This window comes from Manis pentadactyla, chromosome 3 (genome assembly GCF_030020395.1).
Source record: "Manis pentadactyla isolate mManPen7 chromosome 3, mManPen7.hap1, whole genome shotgun sequence".
Taxonomy (NCBI): Eukaryota; Metazoa; Chordata; class Mammalia; order Pholidota; family Manidae; genus Manis; species Manis pentadactyla.
This window is the reverse complement of record NC_080021.1, coordinates 34,676,012-34,700,159: the sequence shown is the minus strand read 5'-3', so window position 1 is coordinate 34,700,159 and position 24,148 is coordinate 34,676,012. Positions and strand designations below refer to the sequence as shown.

The following is a 24,148-nucleotide window of genomic DNA, read 5'->3' as shown; positions in this document are numbered from 1 at the left end:
CTCCTAATTCTTGATTGAGTTCCAACAGTATAGATCCAGTCAATTTGTTGTTTTACTGTATGCACAGGCCAGCTTAGATATCTCCTTCCTCATTCCCATGGCAAGTCCAGGAACTGGTGGGATGAGTGCATCTACAGCTGTAGCAGTGCGTGGATATTTGTTGGGGTTTTTTGATGATCATCTTCTGGCATGAGTCTTCCAAAGAGTGCAGATGTTGGAAGTTCTTTTTCATATTGTATCTTAGTTCATTTTTGGGGTAGCCCAATTAGGCTTTGATCCTCTGTATAAACACAAACAGAGCCTTTGCCTACAATTTTATATGCCCTTTATACTCTTGTGTAGAACTCATTGGAGGTTACCACACAGGAACTGCCTCTTTTTTTTTTTTTGGTATCACTAATCTACACATACATGACGAATATTATGTTAACTAGGCTCTCCCCTATACCAGGTGCCCCCTATAAACCCCTTTACAGTCACTGTCCATCAGCATAGCAAAATGTTGTAGAATACCTACTTGTCTTCTCTGTGTTGTACAGCCCTCCGTTTTCTCCTACCCCCCCATGCATGCTAATCTTGATACCCCCCTACTTCTCCCCCCCCTTATCCCTCCTTACCCACCCATCCTCCCCAGTCCCTTTCCCTTGGGTACCTGTTAGTCCATTCTTGAGTTTTGTGATTCTGCTGCTCTTTTGTTCCTTCAGGTTTTCCTTTGTTCTTATATTCCACAGATAAGTGAAATCATTTGGTATTTCTCTTTCTCTGCTTGGCTTGTTTCACTGAGCATAATACCCTCCAGCTCCATCCATGTTGCTGCAAATGGTTGGATTTTCCCTTTTCTTATGGCTGAGTACTATTCCATTGTGTATATGTACCACATCTTCTTTATCCATTCATCTATCAATGGACATTTAGGTTACTTCCAATTCTTGGCTATTGTAAATAGTGCTGCGATAAACATAGGGGTGCACTGATCTTTCTCATACTTGATTGCTGCATTCTTAGGGTAAATTCCTAGGAGTGCAATTCCTGGGTCAAATGGTAGGTCTGTTTTGAGCATTTTGATGTACCTCCATACTACTTTCCACAATGGTTGAACTCACTTACATTCCCACCAGCAGTGTAGGAGGGTTCCCCTTTCTCCACAGCCTCGCCAACATTTGCTGTTGTTTGTCTTTTGGATGGCAGCCATCCTTACTGGTGTGAGGTGATACCTCATTGTAATTTTAATTTGCATTTCTCTGATAATTAGCGATGTGGAGCATCTTTTCATGTGTCTGTTGGCCATCTGTATTTCTTTTTTGGAGAACTGTCTGTTCAGTTCCTCTGCCCATTGTTTAATTGGGTTATTTGTTTTTTGTTTGTTGAGGCGTGTGAGCACTTTATATATTCTGGAAGTCAAGCCTTTATTGGATGTGTCATTTTCAAATATATTCTCCCATACTGTAGGGTTCCTTTTTGTTCTATTGATGGTGTCTTCTGCTGTACAGAAGCTTTTCAGCTTAATATAGTCCCACTTATTCATTTTTGCTGTTGTTTTCCTTGCCCGGGGAGATATGTACAAGAAGAGATCACTCATGTTTATGTCTAAGAGGTTTTTGCCTATGTTTTCTTCCAAGAGTTTAATGGTTTCATGACTTACATTCAGCTCTTTGATCCATTTTCAGTTTACTTTTGTATATGGGGTTAGACAATGGTCCAGTTTCATTCTCCTACATGTAGCTGTCCAGTTTTGCCAGCACCATCTGTTGAAGAGACTGTCATTTCGCCATTGTATGTCCATGGCTCCTTAATCAAATATTAATTGACCATATATGTCTGGGTTAATGTCTGGATTGTCTAGTCTGTTCCATTGGTCTGTGGCTCTGTTCTTGTGCCAGTACCAAATTGTCTTGATTATTATGGCTTTATAGTAGAGCTTGAAGTTGGGGAGTGAGATCCCCCCTACTTTGTTCTTCTTTCTCAGGATTGCTTTGGCTATTCGGGGTCTTTGGTGGTTCCATATGAATTTTTGAATTATTTGTTCCAGTTCATTGAAGAATGTTGCTGGTAGTTTCATAGGGATTGCATCAAATCTGTATATTGCTTTGGGCAGGATGGCCATTTTGATGATATTAATTCTTCCTAGCTATGAGCATGGGATGAGTTTCCATCTTTTAGTGTCCCCTTAAATTTCTCTTAAGAGTGACTTGTAGTTTTCAGAGTATAAGTCTTTCACTTCCTTGGTTAGGTTTATTCCTAGGTATTTTATTTTTTTTGATGCAATTGTGAATGGAGTTGTTTTCCTGATTTCTCTTTCTGTTGGTTCATTGTTAGTATATAGGAAAGCCACAGATTTCTGTGTGTTGATTTTGTATCCTGCAACTTTGCTGTATTCTGATATCAGGTCTAGTAGTTTTGGGGTGGATTCTTTAGGGTTTTTTATGTACAGTATCATGTCATCTGCAAATAGTGACAGTTTAACTTCTTCTTTGCCAATCTGGATTCCTTGTATTTTTTTGTTTTGTCTGATTGCCGTGGCTAGGACCTCCAGTACTATGTTAAATAACAGTGGAGAGAGTATGCATCCCTGTCTAGTTCCCGATCTCAGAGGAAATGCTTTCAGCTTCTCGCTGTTCAATATAATGTTGGCTGGGGGTTTATCATAGATGGCCTTTATATGTTGAGGTACTTGCCCTCTATTCCCATTTTGCTGAGAGTGTTTATCATGAATGGATGTTGAACTTTGTCAAATGCTTTTTCAGCATCTATGGAGATGATCATGTGGTTTTTGTCTTTCATTTTGTTGATGTGGTGGATGATGTTGATGGACTTTCGAATGTTGTACCATCCTTGCATCCCTGAGATGAATCCCACTTGGTCATGGTGTATGATCCTTTTGATGTATTTTTGAATTCGGTTTGCTAACATTTTGTTGAGTATTTTTGCATCTACATTCATCAGGGATATTGGTCTGTAGTTTTCTTTTTTGGTGGGGTCTTTGCCTGGTTTTGGTATTAGGGTGATGTTAGCTTCATAGAATGAGTTTGGGAGTATCCCCTCCTCCTCTATTTTTTGGAAAACTCTAAGGAGAATGGGTATTATGTCTTCCCTGTATGTCTGATAAAATTCCGAGGTAAATCCATCTGGCCCGGGGGTTTTGTTCTTTGGTAGTTTTTTTATTACTGCTTCAATTTCGTTGCTGGTAATTTGTCTGTTTAGATTTTCTGTTTCTTTCTGGGTTAGTCTTGGAAGGTTATATTTTTCTAGGAAGTTGTCCATTTCTCCTAGGTTTCCCAGCTTGTTAGCATATAGGTTTTCATAGTATTCTCTAATAATTCTTTGTATTTCTGTGGGGTCCGTCGTGATTTTTCCTTTCTCGTTTCTGATACTGTTGATTTGTGTTGTGTCTCTTTTCTTCTTAATAAGTCTGGCTAGAGGCTTATCTATTTTGTTTATTTTCTCGAAGAACCAGCTCTTGGTTTCATTGATTTTTGCTATTGTTTTATTCTTCTCAATTTTATTTATTTCTTCTCTGATCTTTATTATGTCCCTCCTTCTGCTGACCTTAGGCCTCATTTGTTCTTCTTTTTCCAATTTCGCTAATTGTGACATTAGACCATTCATTTGGGATTGTTCTTCCTTTTTTAAATATGCTTGGATTACTATATACTTTCCTTTTAAGACTGCTTTTGCTGCGTCCCACAGAAGTTGGGGCTTAGTGTTGTTGTTGTCATTTGTTTCCATATATTGCTGGATCTCAATTTTGATTTGGTCATTGACCCATTGATTATTTAGGAGCGTGTTGTTAAGCCTCCATGTGTTTGTGAGCCTCTTTGCTTTCTTTGTACAGTTTATTTCTAGTTTTGTGCCTTTGTGGTCTGAAAATTTGGTTGGTAGGATTTCAATCTTTTGGAATTTTCTGAGGCTCTTTTTGAGGCCTAGTATGTGGTCTATTCTGGAGAATGTTCCATGTGTACTTCAGAAGAATGTATATCCTGTTGCTTTTGGATGTAGAGTTCTATGGATGTCTATTAGGTCCATCTGCTCTACTGTGTTTTTCAGTGCTTCCGTGTCCTTACTTATTTTCTGCCTGGTGGATCTATCCTTTGGGGTGAGTGGTGTGTTGAAGTCTCCTTCATACCATAGTTAAATAGTTACCATAGTTAAATAGTAACTATGATGATTGTAAAGCACAGTAATCCTTGAGTTCAAAATAATAGAAATAAGTATATATTTTTTAAAAAGGTAATCTCAAGTGATCTTTACTTTGGGAATTAACTCAACCACTAAACTTTAGCAGCATTAAATTAACATCTGTTTCCTTGCAAATAAATTTTTAAGAACACCCTAAAGTGAGTGTATTAAAAGTTATATCTTAGAATGGCAAATTAAATCTTTTCAAATTCAAATTCTGGCACATGATTCAGTGTTTGAACTCAGATTCTCAAATAAATCATTAAATCTGTAGCAAATATACCCTATATTTGATCACAGTATCTGAAAGACTGCCCAACATACTTTTATACAGTTTCCAAAATCAGACTAGAAAGTATGCATATTATAAAGTAAATTGACTTTATGCATGTTCTGTAAAATTACTGAGGCAAAATTCATTTCAATATTCTTTTACTAAAGTTTTGAGAAAATATTTGCAAGGTAATACTTTAGAAGTTGTTAAATACTTGCATCATGCTAATGGCATTCACAACATACAAATTTGCTAGCTAAAGTAGCATCATCCTATTAGCAATAAACTGTTTTGATGCAGCCATCTCCCTTTGCCATGTGCACTTCTGTCACACCTTTCTTCAGATACAGATTTCTCTTGTGCTAATTGCAGCTAAGTTAAAGTGGTGCCAAGAGGACTTCATGGAGCAGGGTGTCCTATTTGGGACCACATAGATTTTGAAGCTATAAGAGAAAATGTGGGGCTGAAAGATAAAGCAGAAAAAGATGTCAATAAGTGGCAATAGCCTGCCCACAACTTCTCTCTAATGAAATGTCAGGATCATTAGATGCATGTTATCTCCAGCCACACTACTAAAGTGCAAATGTGAAAGAATATTCAATATTATTTTAGCTAGAATGAAATAAGGCTTTCTTATTTCATTATTCAGTATTCAATATTATTTTAGCTTTATTCTTTTAATTGTTTATTATTTATTTTATTATTTTAGCTAAAATGAAATAAGGATAGAGAGTATATAAGTTGCCCAAGGCCTGATACATTTGGGGAGTGCTTAATCTTTCCCAACATCTACAAGGTCTGGGTTTCTCAGCCAGAGCATCACTGACCTTAGAAGTGGGATGACTCTTTGTCATGGGGACTGTCCTGGGCACTATAGTGTCTTAAGCTGCATCCATGGCCTTCTTCACTTGCTAGATGCCAGTAGCATACCCTCATATGACAACCAAAAATACCTCCAGATACTCATGTATATTCCCTGAAGCTAGGGTTGACAGATTTAGCAAGTAAAAATAAGAGGACACCAGTGTAAATCTGAATTTCTGCTAAACAGCAAATAACTTTCTGGTATAAGTATGGTCATTACAAATTTTGGCATAAGCTTGTATTAAAAAAGTATTCCTTCTTTATCTGAAATTCCAATTTAATCCTATCTATGTTTTATCCAGGCATTTTTTTTTGCCCTACTGAAAGGCAAAATTGCCCATGATTGAAAACCCTTATGTGCATCAGTATATTAAGAACCTTGAAACTGGAGAGACTCTTGACTAGCCTAATTGACAATGTTGCTTTCCTTAACTTCTCTGACTCCAGTAATTTTGTTTGCAAAAGGGAGCTTGTTAATCTTCTTTGTAGGGATGGGTGTGAGATCTAAAGGAAATAATGTATGGAAAACCAGTACATGCCTGGCATAGTAAACAATTGATGTATGTTCGCTGTTACTATCTAATGATCCCTCACATGATAGTGTCGCGATAGTTACTGGTCTCTGGACTTTTCACTAACACAGAAGACTGTATTAAGGGCACAGCAGGAACCCTGCAGTGATTCTTAATCTTGGCTGTACATTTAAATCACCTGGGGAGTCTTCTCTCTGATGTCTGTGTCCTGCCTCTGACAGATTTGGATTTCGTGGATCTGGAGTATGGTGTGAGCACTGGGATTTTCAAAAGCTCCACGGGAGTCTTAAAATGTATAGCTGCAACTGAGATCCACTCTTTGAGAGAAATGTATTGAATAATTGTTACTCCTTAATACTGAAGACAGGGAGTACCCTCGACTAAAGTCATCTGATTATTGGGTCATAGAAAAGTGGGTTGAGATCTAAGTTAGAGAAAAGATGGACATGATCTCATTCATTCAACAAATATAATATCTGAATGCCTATAGTATGTTTCAGGTCATGTTCTAAACAGTGAAGGGAGTCCCTGTCCTTGTTGAATGCTACTAGAGAGAGAATAGTAGCAGAGAGAACAGTAAGATATTTTAATCTAATATTAAAACTAGAATAAGGCCTTCATGAGAGAGGGTAGCATTCCAAAAACATCAAACTCATGAATGATCTTAATGAGAAAGCAAAATGCATAGAAACCAGTATGACTTGACAAGATGTTCTCTGAGCATAGTTCTTAGAAGAGATAAAAGTAGGAAGGGCGTAATAACAAGGACAAGTAAAAGGATGGCATAAATTGTATAAAAGAGTGTGAGAAAGGTCAAAACATAAAATAAGGTTTTTAGAAACACCAAAGACATAAACTACAGCCATTCTGTGAAAAGGGAAATCCTAGAATAAAAGAGAACAAGAAGGAAGTGTGAGGTTCTCTTTTTGAGGAAGATGTACGTTGTTTAACAGATGATTAAAAGGCAGAACAAATGTAATGCTTATGTTTTCTTTTTCTCAGTTAAAAGAATGAGATTCTAGAAAGTACAAAACAAAAACTGTGAAATAGAAATTGCAGCATAAGGTAGGTAAGCATATAGTGAAAGACCACTCATGTTCACTTTACCTGAATTGCTACCTCTTGGACCAGGAAACTAAGGATATTTTCATATGTGGTCACAGAACCTTTGGTAGTTAATAGGAATGATAAGTACTTATGAAAATCATACTCCGTCTTATAACAATCCTCAAAACATATATAATGGCTTAAATACAAGAGAAGCTTATTTCTTGTTCAAGTCTGAATTTGGTGTTCCTGAATGGTGGGTGGCTGTTCTGTAAGGGTGGATTCTGGGATCCAGGTTCCTTCTGTCTTGTGGCTCTGCCATCTTTAATAAGTGACTTGTCAGGTGTGCTCATGCTCATTTGCTTCCAGGCTGTGGAGAGGAAAAGGCGATGGAGGGTCACCAATGGGATGCTTCTGTGCACCAGGCCTGGAGGTAGCACACATCACTTTTGTGGTCTTTCCATTGGCTAGAACCTGGTCACTTGGGCACCCAGATTGAAAACAAAGCTGGAAGGTGCAGTGAGCCAAGGAAGAATAATAATCAAGTCTGGTGACACTCACCTATCTCTACTCAGATAATCACAAATCTGCCAGAAAACTATAGTTGGATGAATAATTCAAATTTCAAAAAATGGAGTTGAAATGGAATTGAAGATATAGAAACAACACAGGTTTGAAGCCTCTTGGGAGGGAAAAAACTGTGGTCAATTGGAGTCTGCACCTCATTTTCTTCTGCATTTTAGAAAGGCATTTAAAAATGCAGTTGACTCTGAAACAACAGAGGTTTGAACTGCATGAGTCCACTTGTATGTGGTTTTTTCCAAATATATTGGAAATATTGGGGGGATTTGCAATAATTAGAAAAAATATTTTCTTTCCTCTATTGTAGTTTATTGTAGGAATACAGTATATAATACATATAACATACAAAATACATGTTAATGAACTGTTTATGTTATTGGCTTCTGGTCAACAATAGGCTCTTACGAGTTTTTTGGCAGAGTCAAAAGTTACACACAAATTTTTGACTGATGGGGATCTGTGTCTCTAAACCCACATTGTTCAAGGGTCAGCTGTACATGACATTGTTGATAAATGAGAACTAGGTGATGTATCATTCAGTGGATTCACACTTCCTCAGATAACTGTTTCTAGGTAATCATTGTCAACCATGAAGGCATGTTTTGCTCTGCCCTGTTCCTCTCCTTGCCTATGTGTCATTAAATATTTTTCTGAACAGTTTGAATAGAGACAAATCTTTGTCTGACTCAGAGATATAGGATGATACTGCAAATGAAAGAATCAAGAATAGTTTCAAAATGAACATCAGTCAGCAGAATTTTCTGAAAACAGCAAGGGAGTAAATATTTTAGACTTTTGGGTCATAGATCTCTGTCACATACAGTCATCTCTGCTGTGACAGCCCAAAAACAGCCATAGACAATACATTAGAGGACAGGTTTGGTGGAGTTCCAGTGAAACAAAATTTACAAAATAGTTGCCAGGACAGATTTGATCCATAGGCCATATCTTGCTGAACTATGATCTAGAAATAAAGGCTGAAATCATAAGACAATAAATCTAATAAATGTGTTCATATAAGACCAAGTAACAGTGGACCTAACACTGTACAAATATGATTTCCTTTCTAATCACAACAGAGCTCCATGGTAAACATTATTAAAGCTAATCTCAAAAATAAATTTTTCGACCTAGCTTTCACATCTGGAAGACACTTTATGGGACATCATGCCACTTCAACAAATGTTTGGGCAAATTGAAAGAGTCCCAGTGAATTGCTCAAGTCAATGATGGAGCACTTGATATATGGCAGCACTTCCTGCAGGAAAGCCCTGGATTCCTCTGGCTCTGTTCTCATCTAAGTGTGTGACCTTGAGAGACTCACTTGACTTCTGTGGGTCTTGACTGACAAATCAACAAAAATAAGTCTCAACTTGATAAACACCAAGGCCACTCTCAGGTCAAATAGGGCTGTTATTAAAATATTAAAGGCATCAGATGAAAGAGAATTGAGGCTTATTCTTTGTAGGTCTAAAAGCAATTCTTTTCAAACTTTTTCTAGTACAGTTTTACATAAAACCAACATATAAAATATAAAAATAGAGTTTTATGAGCATACATGTGTTCTTCAAGTTCAAATTTATAATATTTAATGGTAATTGCTTCTTCACTTTATTCCATTTCAGCTTATAAAAGTTTTCATAGTAACACTCTGCTTTTGGATAGTGGGAGAAACCTGTATTAATTTTGCACATATAGTAAAAATAAATGTTAATTAAGCATTTGCAAATATATCAAGCAGAGTAGGTAAGTGTATGCTATAGCTTCAAATGAACCCGCAGACCTTGGTGGCTTGCTCTGTTAAGTGTTTATTTTTTATTTATTTCTTGCTCATTTTACATGTCCAATTCAGGTTGAGGTTGCAGTGGGGGTGGGGGGAGTCTCTGATCCACAATCCACATAGTTTTCTCAGGGATCCAGATTATTGGAGATGGCTCCACCATCTCATAAGTGCACCATCTGGAGCAGGTAATATTCTTGGCTGCCGAGGCAGGGCCATACAAAATACTGACTGTTTTAAACGCGACTGTTCTTTACATACATGAACATAAAACACATATGTCATTCCTGCTCACTGTTTGCTAAAACTAGTCTTGTGTCCCTATTTCAGAAGTTAATGTGTGATTCACATGAACTAAATATGAAAAAGCACTTGGAAGAACTATAAAGGAGCAGATATCAAAAATGGCTTATAATACAAAATGCAGGTTCCTGAGCCCCACTCTTACAATCCTGGGATCAGAATCCTTTATATATAGTTGGGAAATCTGCATTTTTAAAAAGGTTCCACAGCTGACTCTTTTTATGAACAGGAAGCTGTTGCTCTGAACAAGGAGCATGATTTTAAACTACAGAGAGTGCAACAATTAGATCTGTGGATTTAAGATTCCCCTGGCTGCAGTGTTGGAGATGGATTAAAGAGGGAGAAAGTAGAACCTGGGAGATTACAAATCACACAACATACAGGGTTTAATGAGCCAACATAAATGCATGTGCTTAAAAATCATGCAAAATGTTATTAGCAGGACCAGCTCAGTCTGAGACCTAACAATTTTGTGGTAAATTTCTCTGTGTATTTTAAGAATCTCTGCTCCACTTTTTCTCTCCTTGACTCCCAGAAAACCAGCAGGACAGGCACAAAGTGACTGCCTACTAGTTCTTGTTCAGTTCATTCAATAAACGTTTGCATGTTACTGCTGCTGAAGGGAGTGTTTGTAGAGCCAGCTTAGCACCCGCAGGAGCCCCTAGAGAGTGGGGAGTGAGGCATGGGGTAAGTGGGTGTAGCCTTCTTCCCTTCTGAGAGGTGGCTGGAAGTGGTCAAACTTTCCTTCATGCCTGTAAAGTACAGCACGGAATCTGGTTACAATGCTCCATCTGCTGCCTTCTGAGAAGACTGAGAATTAGGAGTGTATCTTCAGTGGGAGAAAATGAGAACTATGTGATTCTTTTGAAAATGAAACCTGTCTGGTCAGCACTGGCTTATTTAAGGATTGACCATCCAGGTTTGGGTTTCTCTTCCTTTTTGCTGTCTGGACTTTGGCCAATTCACCTGGCATTATTAGCGTCTTTCTCATTGTGTTTGGGATGAGGCAGTGGAGAGTCAGGGAACCTCCATACACTCTGGGAAGAAGAGTAGTCTCTTCCTTTTAAATAGTATCCTCAGCACTTAGCAGTTTGCTGCTCATGTACCATGGCTGAAACAAGTGGAATATTGATGAGAACTTGGCATTGCTTCCTAGCATTTTCTCTAAAAGAGATGGACGGACTTGTAGACAGGATCTCTTTTTACTGCCATGCTTCATTCTGTCTTGTATTGATAGAGCTCAGGTTTCAGTCTCCTCACCCCCAAATAGGAGGAAAAAAAACAAAAACAAAAACAAAAATACTTAAATGTCAACTACGGTTTGAAGCTGGAAACTGGATTTTTGGCATAAAAGCAATAGATCAACAAGGTTGAGTCTCTCCCAAATTAATTTGCTCTTTTTCTTTATGTGTTTATATTTTTATAATACATTTTTTTAAAATACAGAGCAAACATAGGGACATTATTTCTACTACATTCTAACTGACACCTCTCAAAAATATAAATATTATATAACCATAAAATATTTACTAACAATACCTAAAATTAATATATTATAGCATTTAATATCCAAATGCTACACATCCAAATGCTTCACTTTCGATATCTTTTAGAGTAAGAATATGAAGTATCAAAATTCTATTCAATAAACACAAATAAGAAGCTACAGTGACATGTAAATACCAAATATAGGATAAAGAGAAAATAAGTGGAACAATAGTAGCGAGGAAGAGTCCAGAAAGATAAAGACAGAGGGTAGACTACTTCCTGGCCATGCCTGCCGTCTCATCTGTAGAAAGACACCCTCTGCTATGATCCCTCACAGAGCACAGGCAGAGAAAGAAAACACCCAGCAGTAGAAAAAGAATGTGAATGTTTGTCTTTATAACATAACATTCCTGTTTGGGGATTTGATTGGCTATTGATCCTAAAGACTTTTAAAGCCTTGTTCAGTTTTTACAACTTTGGGCATCAATATAATTACCCCTTGGCACTTGTTCAGTGAGCTCAGTGAAACTGATCCAAAGCCTTAAGCTGCCACATTGTAGGTATGGAGTATTTGGGACTGTATTTAGATACTTGTAATCATAATTTTTTTAAATTTTATTTTGGTATCATTAATCTACAATTACATGAAGGACATTATGTTTACTAGACTCCCCCCTTCACCAAGTCCCGCCCACATCCCCATTCACAGTCACTGTCCATCTGCGTAGTAAGATGCTGTAAAATCACTACTTGTCTTCTCTGTGTTGCACAGCCCTCCCGTGCCCCCCACACACACACTATACATGCTAATCGTAATGCCCCCTTTCTTTTTTTCCCTGCCCTTATCCCTCCCTTCCCACCCATCCTCCCCAGTCCCTTTCCCTTTGGTAACTATTAGTCCATTCTTGGGTTCTGTGCTTCTGCTGCTGTTTTGTTCCTTCAGTTTTCTTTTGTTCTTATACTCCACATATGAGTGAAATCATTTGGTACTTGTCTTTCTCTGCCTGGCTTTTATAATCATAATTTTTGATGGGATAAAAAATGTTGTCTTGAAATATGGTAAGTTGATGTCAGTTATTGTGACCTGAGTTTTAATTATAATTCTCAGTGATGGTGTTCCTGGGCCCTTGCTTGATGTGACTACCAATGTGTCTTAATCCTGACAAGTGTGGTACGTAAAACTTTTAGACAGTTTTCAAATTGAGAAAAAATTAGTTGGTTTTCAGTAGGGCTTGTAATGATTATACCTAGGGTTGGCCTCTACACAGGGGAATTTGTTTTTAATTAATATTAACTATTCTTTCCCATTCAACTGAAAAGTCATATTAAATCCTTAGCATATTCTCTTCAGTGCTAGATTCATTCCTTTGCTTTTTCACACTTATAAAACCTCTTTGATTAGTGTCAGTCCATTTTATTGATTCTGTCAGTGATTCTGCTTATCACATCAGAAATTTGAGTGCTGACATTTTTATCCCACAAAATATTTGCCAGGTAGATATCAGATGATTTCCAGGATTTGATAAATTTGTCCCTGAGATGTGAAAGAAAGAGAATGACTTTCCCAAACAAACAAAAGCTGAGGGAGCTTATCACCACCAGACATGTCTTACAGAATATGCTCCAAGGAGTTCCTCAAGCTGAAGTGAAAGTGCTAATTGATAACATAGAAACATATGAAAATATAAAACAGACCAGTAAAGGTATGAATGTAATCAAATTCAGAATACTCTAATATATGGTTGTGTGTTAGTCACTTAACTCTAGTAAATAGATTAAAGGACATTGTTTTTTAACCATACTTTAGATCAAATGGACCTAACAGGTGTATACGTAACAGTCCCTCTAAGAGCAGAATACACATTCTTCTCAAGCACACATGGAACATTCTCTAGGACAGATCATATCTTAAGCCACAAAACAATTTTCAGAAAATTGAAAAGGTTTGAAGTTATACAAAGTAACTTACCTGACCAAAATGACTGAAACTAGAAATCAATAGCTGGAAGAAAACAGGAAAGTTCACCAATATGTGGAAATTAAACAACGTGCTCCTTAACAACCTATGGGTTGAAGAAAAAATCAAAAGGAAATCATAAAGTATCTTGAAACAAAAGAAAGTGGGAACACAACATACCAAAATTTATTGGCTACAGCAAAATCAGTACTAAGAGGGAAATTATAGTGATAAACTTCTACATTAAGAAAACAGAAGGATATCAAACAATCTAAAGTTACACTTCAAGGAACTAAAAAAGAAGAACACACAGTCCAAGTTAGTGGAACGAAAGAAAGAACAAAGACCCCAGTAAGTAAATGAAATGGAGATCAGAAAAACATTAGAAAAGATCAATGAAACTAAGAGTAGATGTTTTGGAAAAGATAAACAAAATTGAGAAACATTTAGCTGGGCTAAGAAAAAGAGAGATGACTCTAATTAATAAAACCAGAAATGAAGGAGATGGCATTACAAATGACAGTGCACAAATACAAAACTCGTAAGCAGCTACTGTGAATAATTATATGCCAATAAATTGGATAACATAGGAGAAATGGATGAATTTTCAGAAACATACAACCTACTAAGACTGAATTATAGAGATATAGAAAATCCAAACAGACCAATAATAAGTTAAGGAGACTGAATCAGTAATCAAAACATCCCAAAAAGAAATTACAGTACCAAATAGTTTCACTGGTGAATTCTATCAAACATGTAAAGGAGAACTGACACCAGTCCTTCTCAAACTCTTCAAAAAGCTGAAGAGGGAACACATGCAAATTCACTTTATGAGGCCACCATTATCCTAATACCAAAGCCAGATTAGGACTCTACAAGAAAAGAAAACTACAGGATAATATCTCTGATGAATATAGATGCAAAAATTAACAAAATACTAGCAAACCAAATTTGACAGTGCCATTAAAAGATTATGATCAAGTGGGATTTAACCCTGAGATTTAAGAATGGTTCAACATATACAAATGGTAAATGTTATACACCACATTAGTAGAATGAAAGATAAAAATCATATGATCATCTCAATAGATGCAGAAAAAGAATTTGACAAAATTCAATATTCTTGCATGACAAACTGTCGACAAATTGCCTACAGAAGGAATATACTTCAATATAGTAGAGGCCATATATATGACAAGCCCACAGCTAACTCAGTGTTCAGTGAAGAGTTGAAAGCTTTCCCTCTAAGATCAGGAAGAAGACAATGTACCTACTGTTACCACTCCTATTCATCATAATCCTGGGAGTTCTAGCCAGACAATAAATTAAAAGGCACCCAAATCAGAAAGGAAGAAGTAAAATTGTGTCTATTTGCAGATGACATGATCCTATATAGAGATAACCCTATAAACTCCATGAAAGTACTTTTAAAATTAACAAATTTTACAAAGTTGCAGGATACAACTTAACATAAAAAATCAGTGGCATTCATGTATGCTGACAATAAACTATCTGAGAAATAAATAAAACAATTCCATTTATAGCAACATCAAAAACAATGAAATACTTAGGAATAAATTTGCCAAGGAGGTGAAAGATCTCTATTCCAAAAACTACAAGGCATTAAAGAAACTGAATAAGACACAAGCAAATAGAAAGATATTTATTTATTCATAGGAATAAAACAATCCTAAAATTCATATGAAACTGCAAAATTCATATGGAACTTGAAATAGCCAAAGCAATCCTGAGAAAGAAGAACAAAAGTGGATGCATTACACTTCTTGACTTCAACTATATTACAATGCTACAGTATCCAAACAGTATAGGACTGGCATAAAAACAGACACACAGACCAACTGAACGGAATCAAGATTCCAGGAATAAACCATCTACTTATATTTGACAAGGGAACTAAGAATACTTAATGGGGAAAGGACAATATCTTTATATATATGATGCTGATAAAACTGGGCATTCACATGCAAAGGAATGAAGTTTAACCCCTGTCTATATGGAATTACCATATGATCCAGCAATTGTACTTCTTGGTATATCCTAAGGAAATCAAATCACTATCTAGAAGAAGTATCTGCACCTTTATGTTCACTGCAGGATTATTGACAGTAGCCAAGACATGGAAACAATCTACATGTCCATCATTGGATGAATGGATAAAGATGTGATTATATATGTGTATGTATACACAAAATGGAATAGCCATAAAAAAAGGAAGAAAATTCTGCCATTTACAACAACATAAATGGAATTTGATGGTATTATGCTAAATGAAATAAGTCAGGCAAGGGAAGGCAAATACTGTATGATCTCACTTGTGGAATTTAAAAGAGCTAAACTCATAGAGACAGAGAAGAATCATGGTTGCCAGGGGCTGGGGAAATGGTGAGATATTGCTCAAATGGCACAAACTTCCAATTTTAAGATGAATAAGTTCTGGGTATCTAATGTATAGCGTGGTGACTATAGTTAACAGTAGTGTAATTATATACTTGGAAGTTACTAAATCTTATGTTCTCATCACACACACACACACATACAAGGTAATTATGTGAGTTGATGTGGTGTTAAGTAACATTATTGTGATAATCATGCCATATGATTTATACATGTGTATATATATAATTTTATCAAATATAATGTATACCATAAATTTACACTGTGTTATATTTTTAAAAAAAGAACCAACAAATCCACTCGTAGGTATATATTCAAAAGAACTGAAAATCTATGTCCATAAAAAATTTTGTAGATAGATGTGCATAGAAACATTATTCTTAATTGCCAAAAAAGTGGGAACAATCCAAATGTCCATCAACTTATGAATGAGTAAATAAAATGTGATCCATACAATAGAATATTATTTGGCAACAAACAGGAGTGAAGTACTAATACATGCTGCAACATGAATAAGCCTCAGAAACATCAAACTAAGTGAAAGAAGCCAGGCACCAAAGATCAGCTATTGTATGATTCCACAGAGACAAAAAGTAGATTGGTAGTTGCCTGTGACTGAGATTGGGAATGGGGTTGACTGAAATGTATATGAGATTTCTTTTTGGGGTGATAAAAGTGTTCAAAAATAAGATTTTGGTGATGGTTTAACAACTGTGTAAATACACTAACAACCACTTGCTTGTATGCTTTTGACAGGTGAATCATATGGTTTGTAAATCATGTCAATAAAGGTATTTTAAAAATGAGGCAAAGGGTTCCTGGAGGAGCTATGCATGGTATGTAAGGAAACTTTTTTCTAAGGGTAGAATTATGTAGATGATATAGGTAGAATAAGGGGCAAGGAACCAGAGTGGAAAGAGAGAAAATTAATACAAGAGAGAGGAATAATAAGGCTGGCAAGTAGTAGACAACATAAAACAGACTAAGTTCAATAATTAATTTGGAGGAGAGGTATGGACAGGGGTAAAGACTTCCTCCTGAGTCAAAATATAGAGAAGAAGAAATTGTAAAATGTAGAGAAACATTTTACATTGCAAAATGAAGAGAAAAGGGGAAGAAAAGTGGAGTGTTTGTATTAGACGGCCTGTGATTTTCTGGGCCATGTAACATGTTCAAGTGATGAATCTGGTAACTTCACAAGAATGCTTACAGTTCAGACAAAAAATGTGATAAAGAAAACATTATATGAGTAAGAGGATTTTGGAGACATTACAAATGAGCTGAGTTTAAAACAAAATTTATAAAGCACTTAATCATCAAGGTTATACATTTTTCTCCAGTAGCTCTAGTTGTCCACGAAATGGCAGCAGAAAAAATTGATGGGTTAACTGCCTGTAAACTGTATTTGAACTGGTAGAGTACAGCTTAATGTTACAGGTTGGATATAAAAGTGCAGATTTAATCAGGTATAAAAAAACTCAAACACTTGGATATGATTATCACAAACTAAATGGCAAATTTCAAGATGTAAAACATAACTAAGAAAAAAAATTTCAATTTGGTTAATCAGGATTAGACCTTAAGTCATTGAAATTAGATTTTTAAAGTTCACTAAGCCTGAGACCTTACAAGTGGTGGTAAGAATGGTAATGCTTCCTTATCAAATGGAAATCTCAGAAAACCAGGAGCCACTTCTAGCAAATGAGTCTGTAGGAGGTACAGAAGGAAGTCCGGAGCAGTGCTTTCCCAAGCAGCACATCTAAACATATGGATGATTGCAGAATATGCTGATTCCTGGGTCCTTTCTTATAAACCCTGTGAATTACACTCTTGGGATACAGCTAGACATTATTTTAAATCAGATATGAAGGTGATGCAGATGTTAGAATGAAATTTATCCAACCTAGTAATTATTTTACACTGAAAATGATGATGGTGGGAAAAATCAAACAATTTTTTAAGAAGGGGGAAGGAGGATAATCTTTAAAGTTTTGGCAAAAAGCTTAAGTTCTTGAAATTTTCTGGACTCCGTTATTTGGTATGATTAACTCCTTAACTTCCTCGGTAATTCAAACCTTTTCTTCAAATACGTTAATAAATTGGTAATTCCAAGAAAGAAGGCTTATGTATTTAATGTGGGGGAAAAGCTGAAAGAGCTGTAAACAGATGTGAAAGGACAATAACCAGGTCTCACAGGGAACAAAAACAGGTACTAAATATCTGTCAAAAGTTATTGCTCTTTCTCTGCCTAGAGGAGGATAAGGTTACACACCAAAGCCCTTAATTATCTTGCCTTACATGACCTACTCATGGAATGTCAAACTCCTAACATCAGTTCTTAATGCCACCACGAACTTAAAACGTGACTATTGATGTTTTATTTTATGAAGATGGTCTTATAATGCTCTCTAAGAGGCATTTTATCTAGGTCCCAAACTGTGCAAGTCCAGCAAAGCCTCCCCAGCCAGTCCTAACCCAGTTCAGGCCGCGGGTTGGAGGCTCGGTCTCCTCCCCTTTCCCCAGCAGTCCCGAAAGTCCGGTCGGGTCGGCGGGGCGGGGCGGACCGGGGCGGGGCGGGGCAGGCCTGCGCCACCGGCCCCGGAGGGCGGGGGGAGGGGCGCGGGGGACCATCCGGCTCTCGCTCAGAAGCCGCCAGCTGTTCGACTCTGCGTCGGTTCCAGGAAGACCGTACCCCCTTTACTTGCAAAGTTCTGCCTGACACGGCATCTGGAAGCAACAAGAAAAACTTTCAAAACTTTAGTTCGGCTTCTGCTCCCCCGACGCGCAGTCTCTGGATGGTCGGTCCCCGGACCCAGCTCCGGACACCCCCTCCGCCTCCCCGCCCCCTGTGAGGGCGGTGGAGCCCCCACCCCCGAGTCGTGGTCGGGCGGAGGCGCTCGGAGTGGCCTCCGTGGGAAGCGTGGGCTTCCTCGGCCCCTGCCCCGCGGCAGCATGGACTACCTGACCACTTTCACGGGGAAGAGCGGGCGCCTCCTGCGGGGCACCGCCGGCCGGCTGTGGGGGCTCGGGGGCGGTGGCGAAGCCCGGCAGGTGCGCTTCGAGGATTCCCTGAGGGAGCCCGCCCAGGGGGACCCCGGGTGCGGGTCCTCGACCCCCCGGCCCCCTGCGGCGTCCCGGCCGGACGGACCTGGTGAGCCCGGCCTTCCCTCGCCTCCCGCGCGGCCGACCTGGGCTGAGGGCTGGGGGAGGCGGCGGGCGGGGAGGGTTGCGCGGCCGGGCGTCGGCGCGGCCGGGGCGAGCGGGAAGGACGCGTCCTGCCCTGAGGACGGAGCACTTTCTGCCGTCTGCGCGGTAGCCCTTCCTTCCTGCTCGGCTCTTCCTGCTTTCTTCACCTGGACTCCACTTTCTTTAACCCGCCGGGTATTTCTAGGGTGTGATCCATTCGCTTTATTCCCCCCACCGGGAGGTGACTCTGCTGAACCAATTATCACGCCCCTAGTTCTCGTCTTTGAGCTCATTAAGAACGACGTGCCTGGTTTGGTTTGGGTCAGTGTTTTTATTTGATATTTGCCAACTGTTAGGATTCACTTCAGCACCTAATACTACTTTGGTAAAGAAAATGCTTAACTTACACTGAACCTTGCTGAGTTTTGTATCATGTACTTTGAAAGGTTGCATATTATCTTGAAATGACGGAACTTAGAAACTTTTCTGTGTTACCATTTATACTGTTATGTTAGTTTTCTTGCATCATAGTGACTTTGTACCGTTCTTTAAAAAAACATCCGTCACGGTGGCATGATAATCGGTATCTTACGGAATTTTTTAAAGCGCTTGTTGAAGGAAAATTAGCATAATGCATATGGTAACTTCTCCAAAGCCATTGGCTTCATCTAATAAGTGGCAGGCCTCTCCTATTATTTGTTTTATTTTTGCTACTTGTTTTAGTACTCATTTTGGTATTAGGAGAGTAAACGTATTAGCGAATTTAGAAAATAGAGAAAGCACCTATCCACAATCTCACATCCTGCCATTCATTTTAAAGCAGTGACACCATGAGGCCGTTTATTGATCTGTGTGTGTAGGTGTGTGATTTAAGGTTTGAAGACACTTGAAAATTTAGTTTTAGCATGGTCCCTTTTAGTAATTTTCCCTCACTTTACATAAAATGTCTTTAGAATTCCTGTTTATGGAATTAGAAAATGAAAAACATGGATAGTTGGTTTCTGCTGTGCAGAACATTAACGAGTTGCAGAATCATCTTAAAGGAGGCGGGGGCAAGAATGAGGAACGGAACTTTAAAGCGTTTGAATGAAGTTTTTTTTTTGGTGAGTTAAGTAGTGTAATTGAAAACAGCTGGTATGTCGCCAGCCTTTAGATAGATGGAGAATTGTGAAATATGTGTAACTTAACCAAGAAGGAATATGATCAATATTTTAATAAATATGCCTGAATATGTACATGTGATTCATTCATTCAAAAACATTTATTGAGCAAACTGCTATATCTGACACTCCTTCAGAATAGCAGCTTCAAAATCCCTCTTCTATTGAAGCTGCTTTATGAACTCATGACACAGTATTTAATATTCATGGTGTCCCCAGATCTCTGACATAAGTTAGTGAGCCCTTGTGTTGTCTCAGTTATGATCACAGTTAGTTGGGCAAGTATGTCCTAGTATTACTTGCTGAAAGAATTTGTACAAATTACTTAGTCTCTTTGGGCGTCGTGTTTTCTCATTTGTAAATGTGCTGATTTAATGATCTCAAAGGTTCTCAATTCTAGAGAATCAACAATTTTCATTTGGAACAAAACTGGTGAAAATGATGGGTGCTAAAGCTAGAAAATAGAATTTGAGGGTAAAAACATTGTAGGTCTATGAAGTTATACCTACAGAGCTTTGAAGATAATTCAAGAAATAAGTCCCCCAGCAGTAATTTGATCACCCCCTGCCATCCTTAGAGTAAGCTTCCTAAGACTCCTTCCTTGACTTCTTTGGGAAGCAACATGTATATATAAAGATAAAAAAAAAATTACTAATTTCTATCCAGCCTTTGCTTAAAATTAGAACTCCCTTCTTTGCAGCTGTCTACCAGACGGATTTTGGCTATAGAGTTTTTCCTTGCATTTGTGTGCTTCAGAATGAATATCTGTCAATCTGTTTGAAGGATTTCTTACACCCTTTCAGCTTGTGACCACCCTTATTTTAGATTTTTATAACAGCATCTTATGTTTCCTATTATCTGTCACCCTTCAATTCTTTAAAATGTCCTGTGTGTAAGGTAAATTTTAGCCGAAATAAGCAGGTGAAGAGAGGCAACAAAGGGCCAGGTAGTTATTTAAATGCCGCTCCTGGGTGATGTCCCATGGTCTGGGTACTACAGGCCGGGGAAGTCACACCCGGTCAGGGAGGTGGGGACTTATAATTTAGCCAAAATAAACAGGCGAAGAGAGGCAACAAAGGGCCAGTTAGTTTATTTGAATGCTTCCAGGTGATGTTCCACAGTCTGGGTACTACAGGCTGGGGAAGTCACACCCGGTCAGGGAGGTGGGGGCTTATAAGGGGTTAGGAGGGGGAGGAGTGGGCAAGCTATCCTAGGGGATGTGGAGAGGTATGATTGGCTAAAGGTGACATAATAGACAACTAGAAACTTTTTTTCCTTCCAAGAGGGAGGAGGCTGACATCTGGGTCTTAGTTGGCACATCAGAAGGATGGAATTCAGGAAGAGCTGTCCGCTTTCCATATAAGGCACGGACCTTGGGTTCTGGTCTGTTCTCCCCCTATGGCATCTCTCTTTCTGTTTGCATGTCCTTGTTTTTCCTTCCTCCAGCCTAACACTGTGTATTTTAGCAGTATTTCTTGTACATACACTTACTTGTAGATTGGCCGCACTTCAGGATCCCATTTGTTGCTTAGTGGTCTTGCCCTTCACCCTTCATGCTCAGTAATGATGATGATGATGAAATAGTTTTACTTTTGACACATTAAGGATGTGCCAGATAAAATTATGGTCAAATGTTTCTGATTTTACTCCTGTATACAACTTAACAGGCTGTTAGTGTTAACTGATGCCTTTACTCCTCCAACATGGTTGCTTTTTCTCTTCAGTGTTTGTAGACTCCAACACTGTAGTCCCTTTAGGGAAAACCGTAATTGGGACTTAGACACATTAAGGAGCCTATCGCACCATTGAAGGTGTAAGGGAAAAAGCTAGGTGTTTATATTTGTACTTCAGTAAGTTGAATGTTAATAACAATTACAGAGAAAACATGATACAATTCTTATTTCTGCTTAAAGAATAATAATGATTTGATTCAAAAAAATTTCTTTTGGATCTTGAGTTTAGCTCTTGTTTGCAAGTATGACCATAAGGCTATACTGTGTAGCCTTTAAAAGGAATCACTTTTCTAGATCGAATGCTAATTAAATAATTGTAAATAAATGAATTTAATAAGCTTAGAGTCTCATCTTATTGTAGGATAGGTTTTATCATTAACTGTCCTGTTATGTCAGTTGTTTCCCCATTTGGTGATAGTATACTTTAAACACATCATAGTCCTATTTAAATTCTCATTTACTCTTAGCAATTAAAACATTATCTTTAAGGGGGAAATGACATGAATTATGTCTGCTAAGAACATTTTCTGTGGGGCAGGCACTAGCAACTACTTAGATTTAATCCTAGTAACAACTTTGTAAGATATATACTATTATTATCCTGTTTTCCTGATGAAGAAACTGAGCCAAAGAAATAATGGCTGTAGAATTCATTTGTATGTTATCTTTGCATTTCTAAGAGTTATTGTCCTGTCAGACAGAAAAAAAAATGTGAGAAAAATGCAGAGTTCTTTCGTGTATGATGTTGTGTTTCTTATGCCCTTTCAGTTGTGACAATGATGTTGAAGTTAAAACAAGTTAAATTAGGTAAAAGAATGGATTGTCAATGAAATTTCTTTAGAGTTAGAAAGATAATAAAATGAGCTGAAAATGAAAAATCCAATGAAGGTGTTAGAGAAATTAAATATATTTTAGGTTGGAAACTGCAGATGTGGATTACCCACAAATGCAGGAGAGTTAGATATTAATTTGTCATGAACCCAGGAAAGACCAAGTGACTAAAGCATCTGGAGAACAAATTGGTGAAGTGACTATTAAGGAAACCAGTATTGATCAGTGGTGGAAGAAGATAATCCTACATGTATGCAGTCTGAGTCTCATTTCCTAAGGGGGAGTGGCGCGGGGGAGAAATCTCTTGAAAAACAACCTCGGTCTGCTCTGATGGTTAATTTGAGCTCATATTGTTTTCTTAGTCCAGTGGTTCACAAGGATTAGGTAGATTTGCCTATTAGAACTGCCAATCATCTCCAGGTTGGTTGAAGTCCTTTGCATTTGTGTTTTAGGACAAAAGTACCTGAGTAGTTGAGTCTGTAATAACGCAATGATTGTCAAGCTTTAGTATGCCTCAGAATCACCTGAACAGCTCATTAAAACAAAAATGTTGGACACCTGCCCCAGGGTCTCTGATTCAGTACTTCTGGGTTGAGCTCCATAATTTGCATTTCTAGCAATTTCCCCAAGTAATGCTGATATTGCTAATCTGGGGAGCACACTTTGAGAATCACTACTTAGGGAGGCAAGTCATTTATCCACTGTAAAGTTAGAAATAAATATGGAAGTAGTGAAATTTATTAAATGCTTAGGATTAATATTTTTATATTAAGTTTAGGGGAAAATCATTATATTTGGTCTTTAGAATATTTGTCCCATTTCAGAGAATTAGGCATATTAGAACACATACAAATTAGTCTTGTGAATCTGATTTAAAATGAATACTTGTTTAATTGTTTATTGGCTTGTGATTTTAAGTTGAAAGGTACAAGTAGTTGGCTAAATTTAGAAAGCACTGGAATGTTTCAGAGAAGTTAACATTCATTATATTTAATACTATTGTAATGTATTTATTAGAGTTAAGTTCTTATAAAGGTTTACTTTTTTTTTTTTTTTTGAGGGCATCTCTCATATTTATTGATCAAATGGTTGTTAACAACAATAGAATTCTGTATAGGGGAGTCAGTGCTCAATGCACAATCATTAATCCACCCCAAGCCTAATTCTCATCAGTCTCCAATCTTCTGAAGCATAATGAACAAGTTCTTACATGGTGAACAAATTCTTACATAGTGAATAAGTTCTTACATGGTGAACAGTACAAGGGCAGTCATCACAGAAACTTTCGGTTTTGATCACGCATTATGAACTATAAGCAATCAGGTCAAATATGAATATTCATTTGATTTTTATACTTGATTTATATGTGCATACCACATTTCTCCCTTTATTATTATTATTATTATTATTATTTTTAATAAAATGCTGAAGTGGTAGGTAAATGTAAGATAAAGGTAGAAAACTTATTTTAGTGTTGTAAGAAGAGCAAATGTAGATGATCAGGTGTGTGCCTGTAGACTATGTGTTAATCCAAGCTAGACAAGGGCAATAAAACATCCACATATGCAGGAGATTTCTCTCAGAACAGGGGGGGTGAGGTTCTAAGCCTCACCTCTGTTGATCCCCAATTTCTCACCTGATGGCCCCCCTGCGACTGTGCCTGTCTTAGGTTGTTCCTCCCTTGAGGAGTCTTACCCGTCTCTGGCTAACCAGTCATCTTCCGGGGCCATACAGGGAAATATAAAGTTGGTAAGTGAGAGAGAAGCCATATTGTTTGAAAAGGTTAGCTTTCTACTTCTTAGCAGATTTATGCCCT

General features: G+C 37.8%; 1 protein-coding gene across 7 annotated transcripts in view; it reads left to right on the top strand.

Annotated features, from left to right (window-relative positions):
• OXR1 (oxidation resistance 1) overlaps nt 1-24,148 on the top strand; it is a 494,380-nt gene that overhangs the window by 378,593 nt on the left and 91,639 nt on the right. For 2 of the 7 annotated variants that reach the window (XM_036876247.2, XM_036876245.2), the window contains exon 1: nt 18,148-18,573. The exons of the other annotated variants lie outside the window; for them this stretch is intronic. In XM_036876247.2, the coding sequence (XP_036732142.2) occupies nt 18,375-18,573 (199 nt within the window). In that variant the 5' untranslated portion in view covers nt 18,148-18,374. Of the gene's footprint in view, nt 1-18,147; nt 18,574-24,148 lie in introns of those variants that run through there. 7 annotated transcript variants of the gene reach the window in all.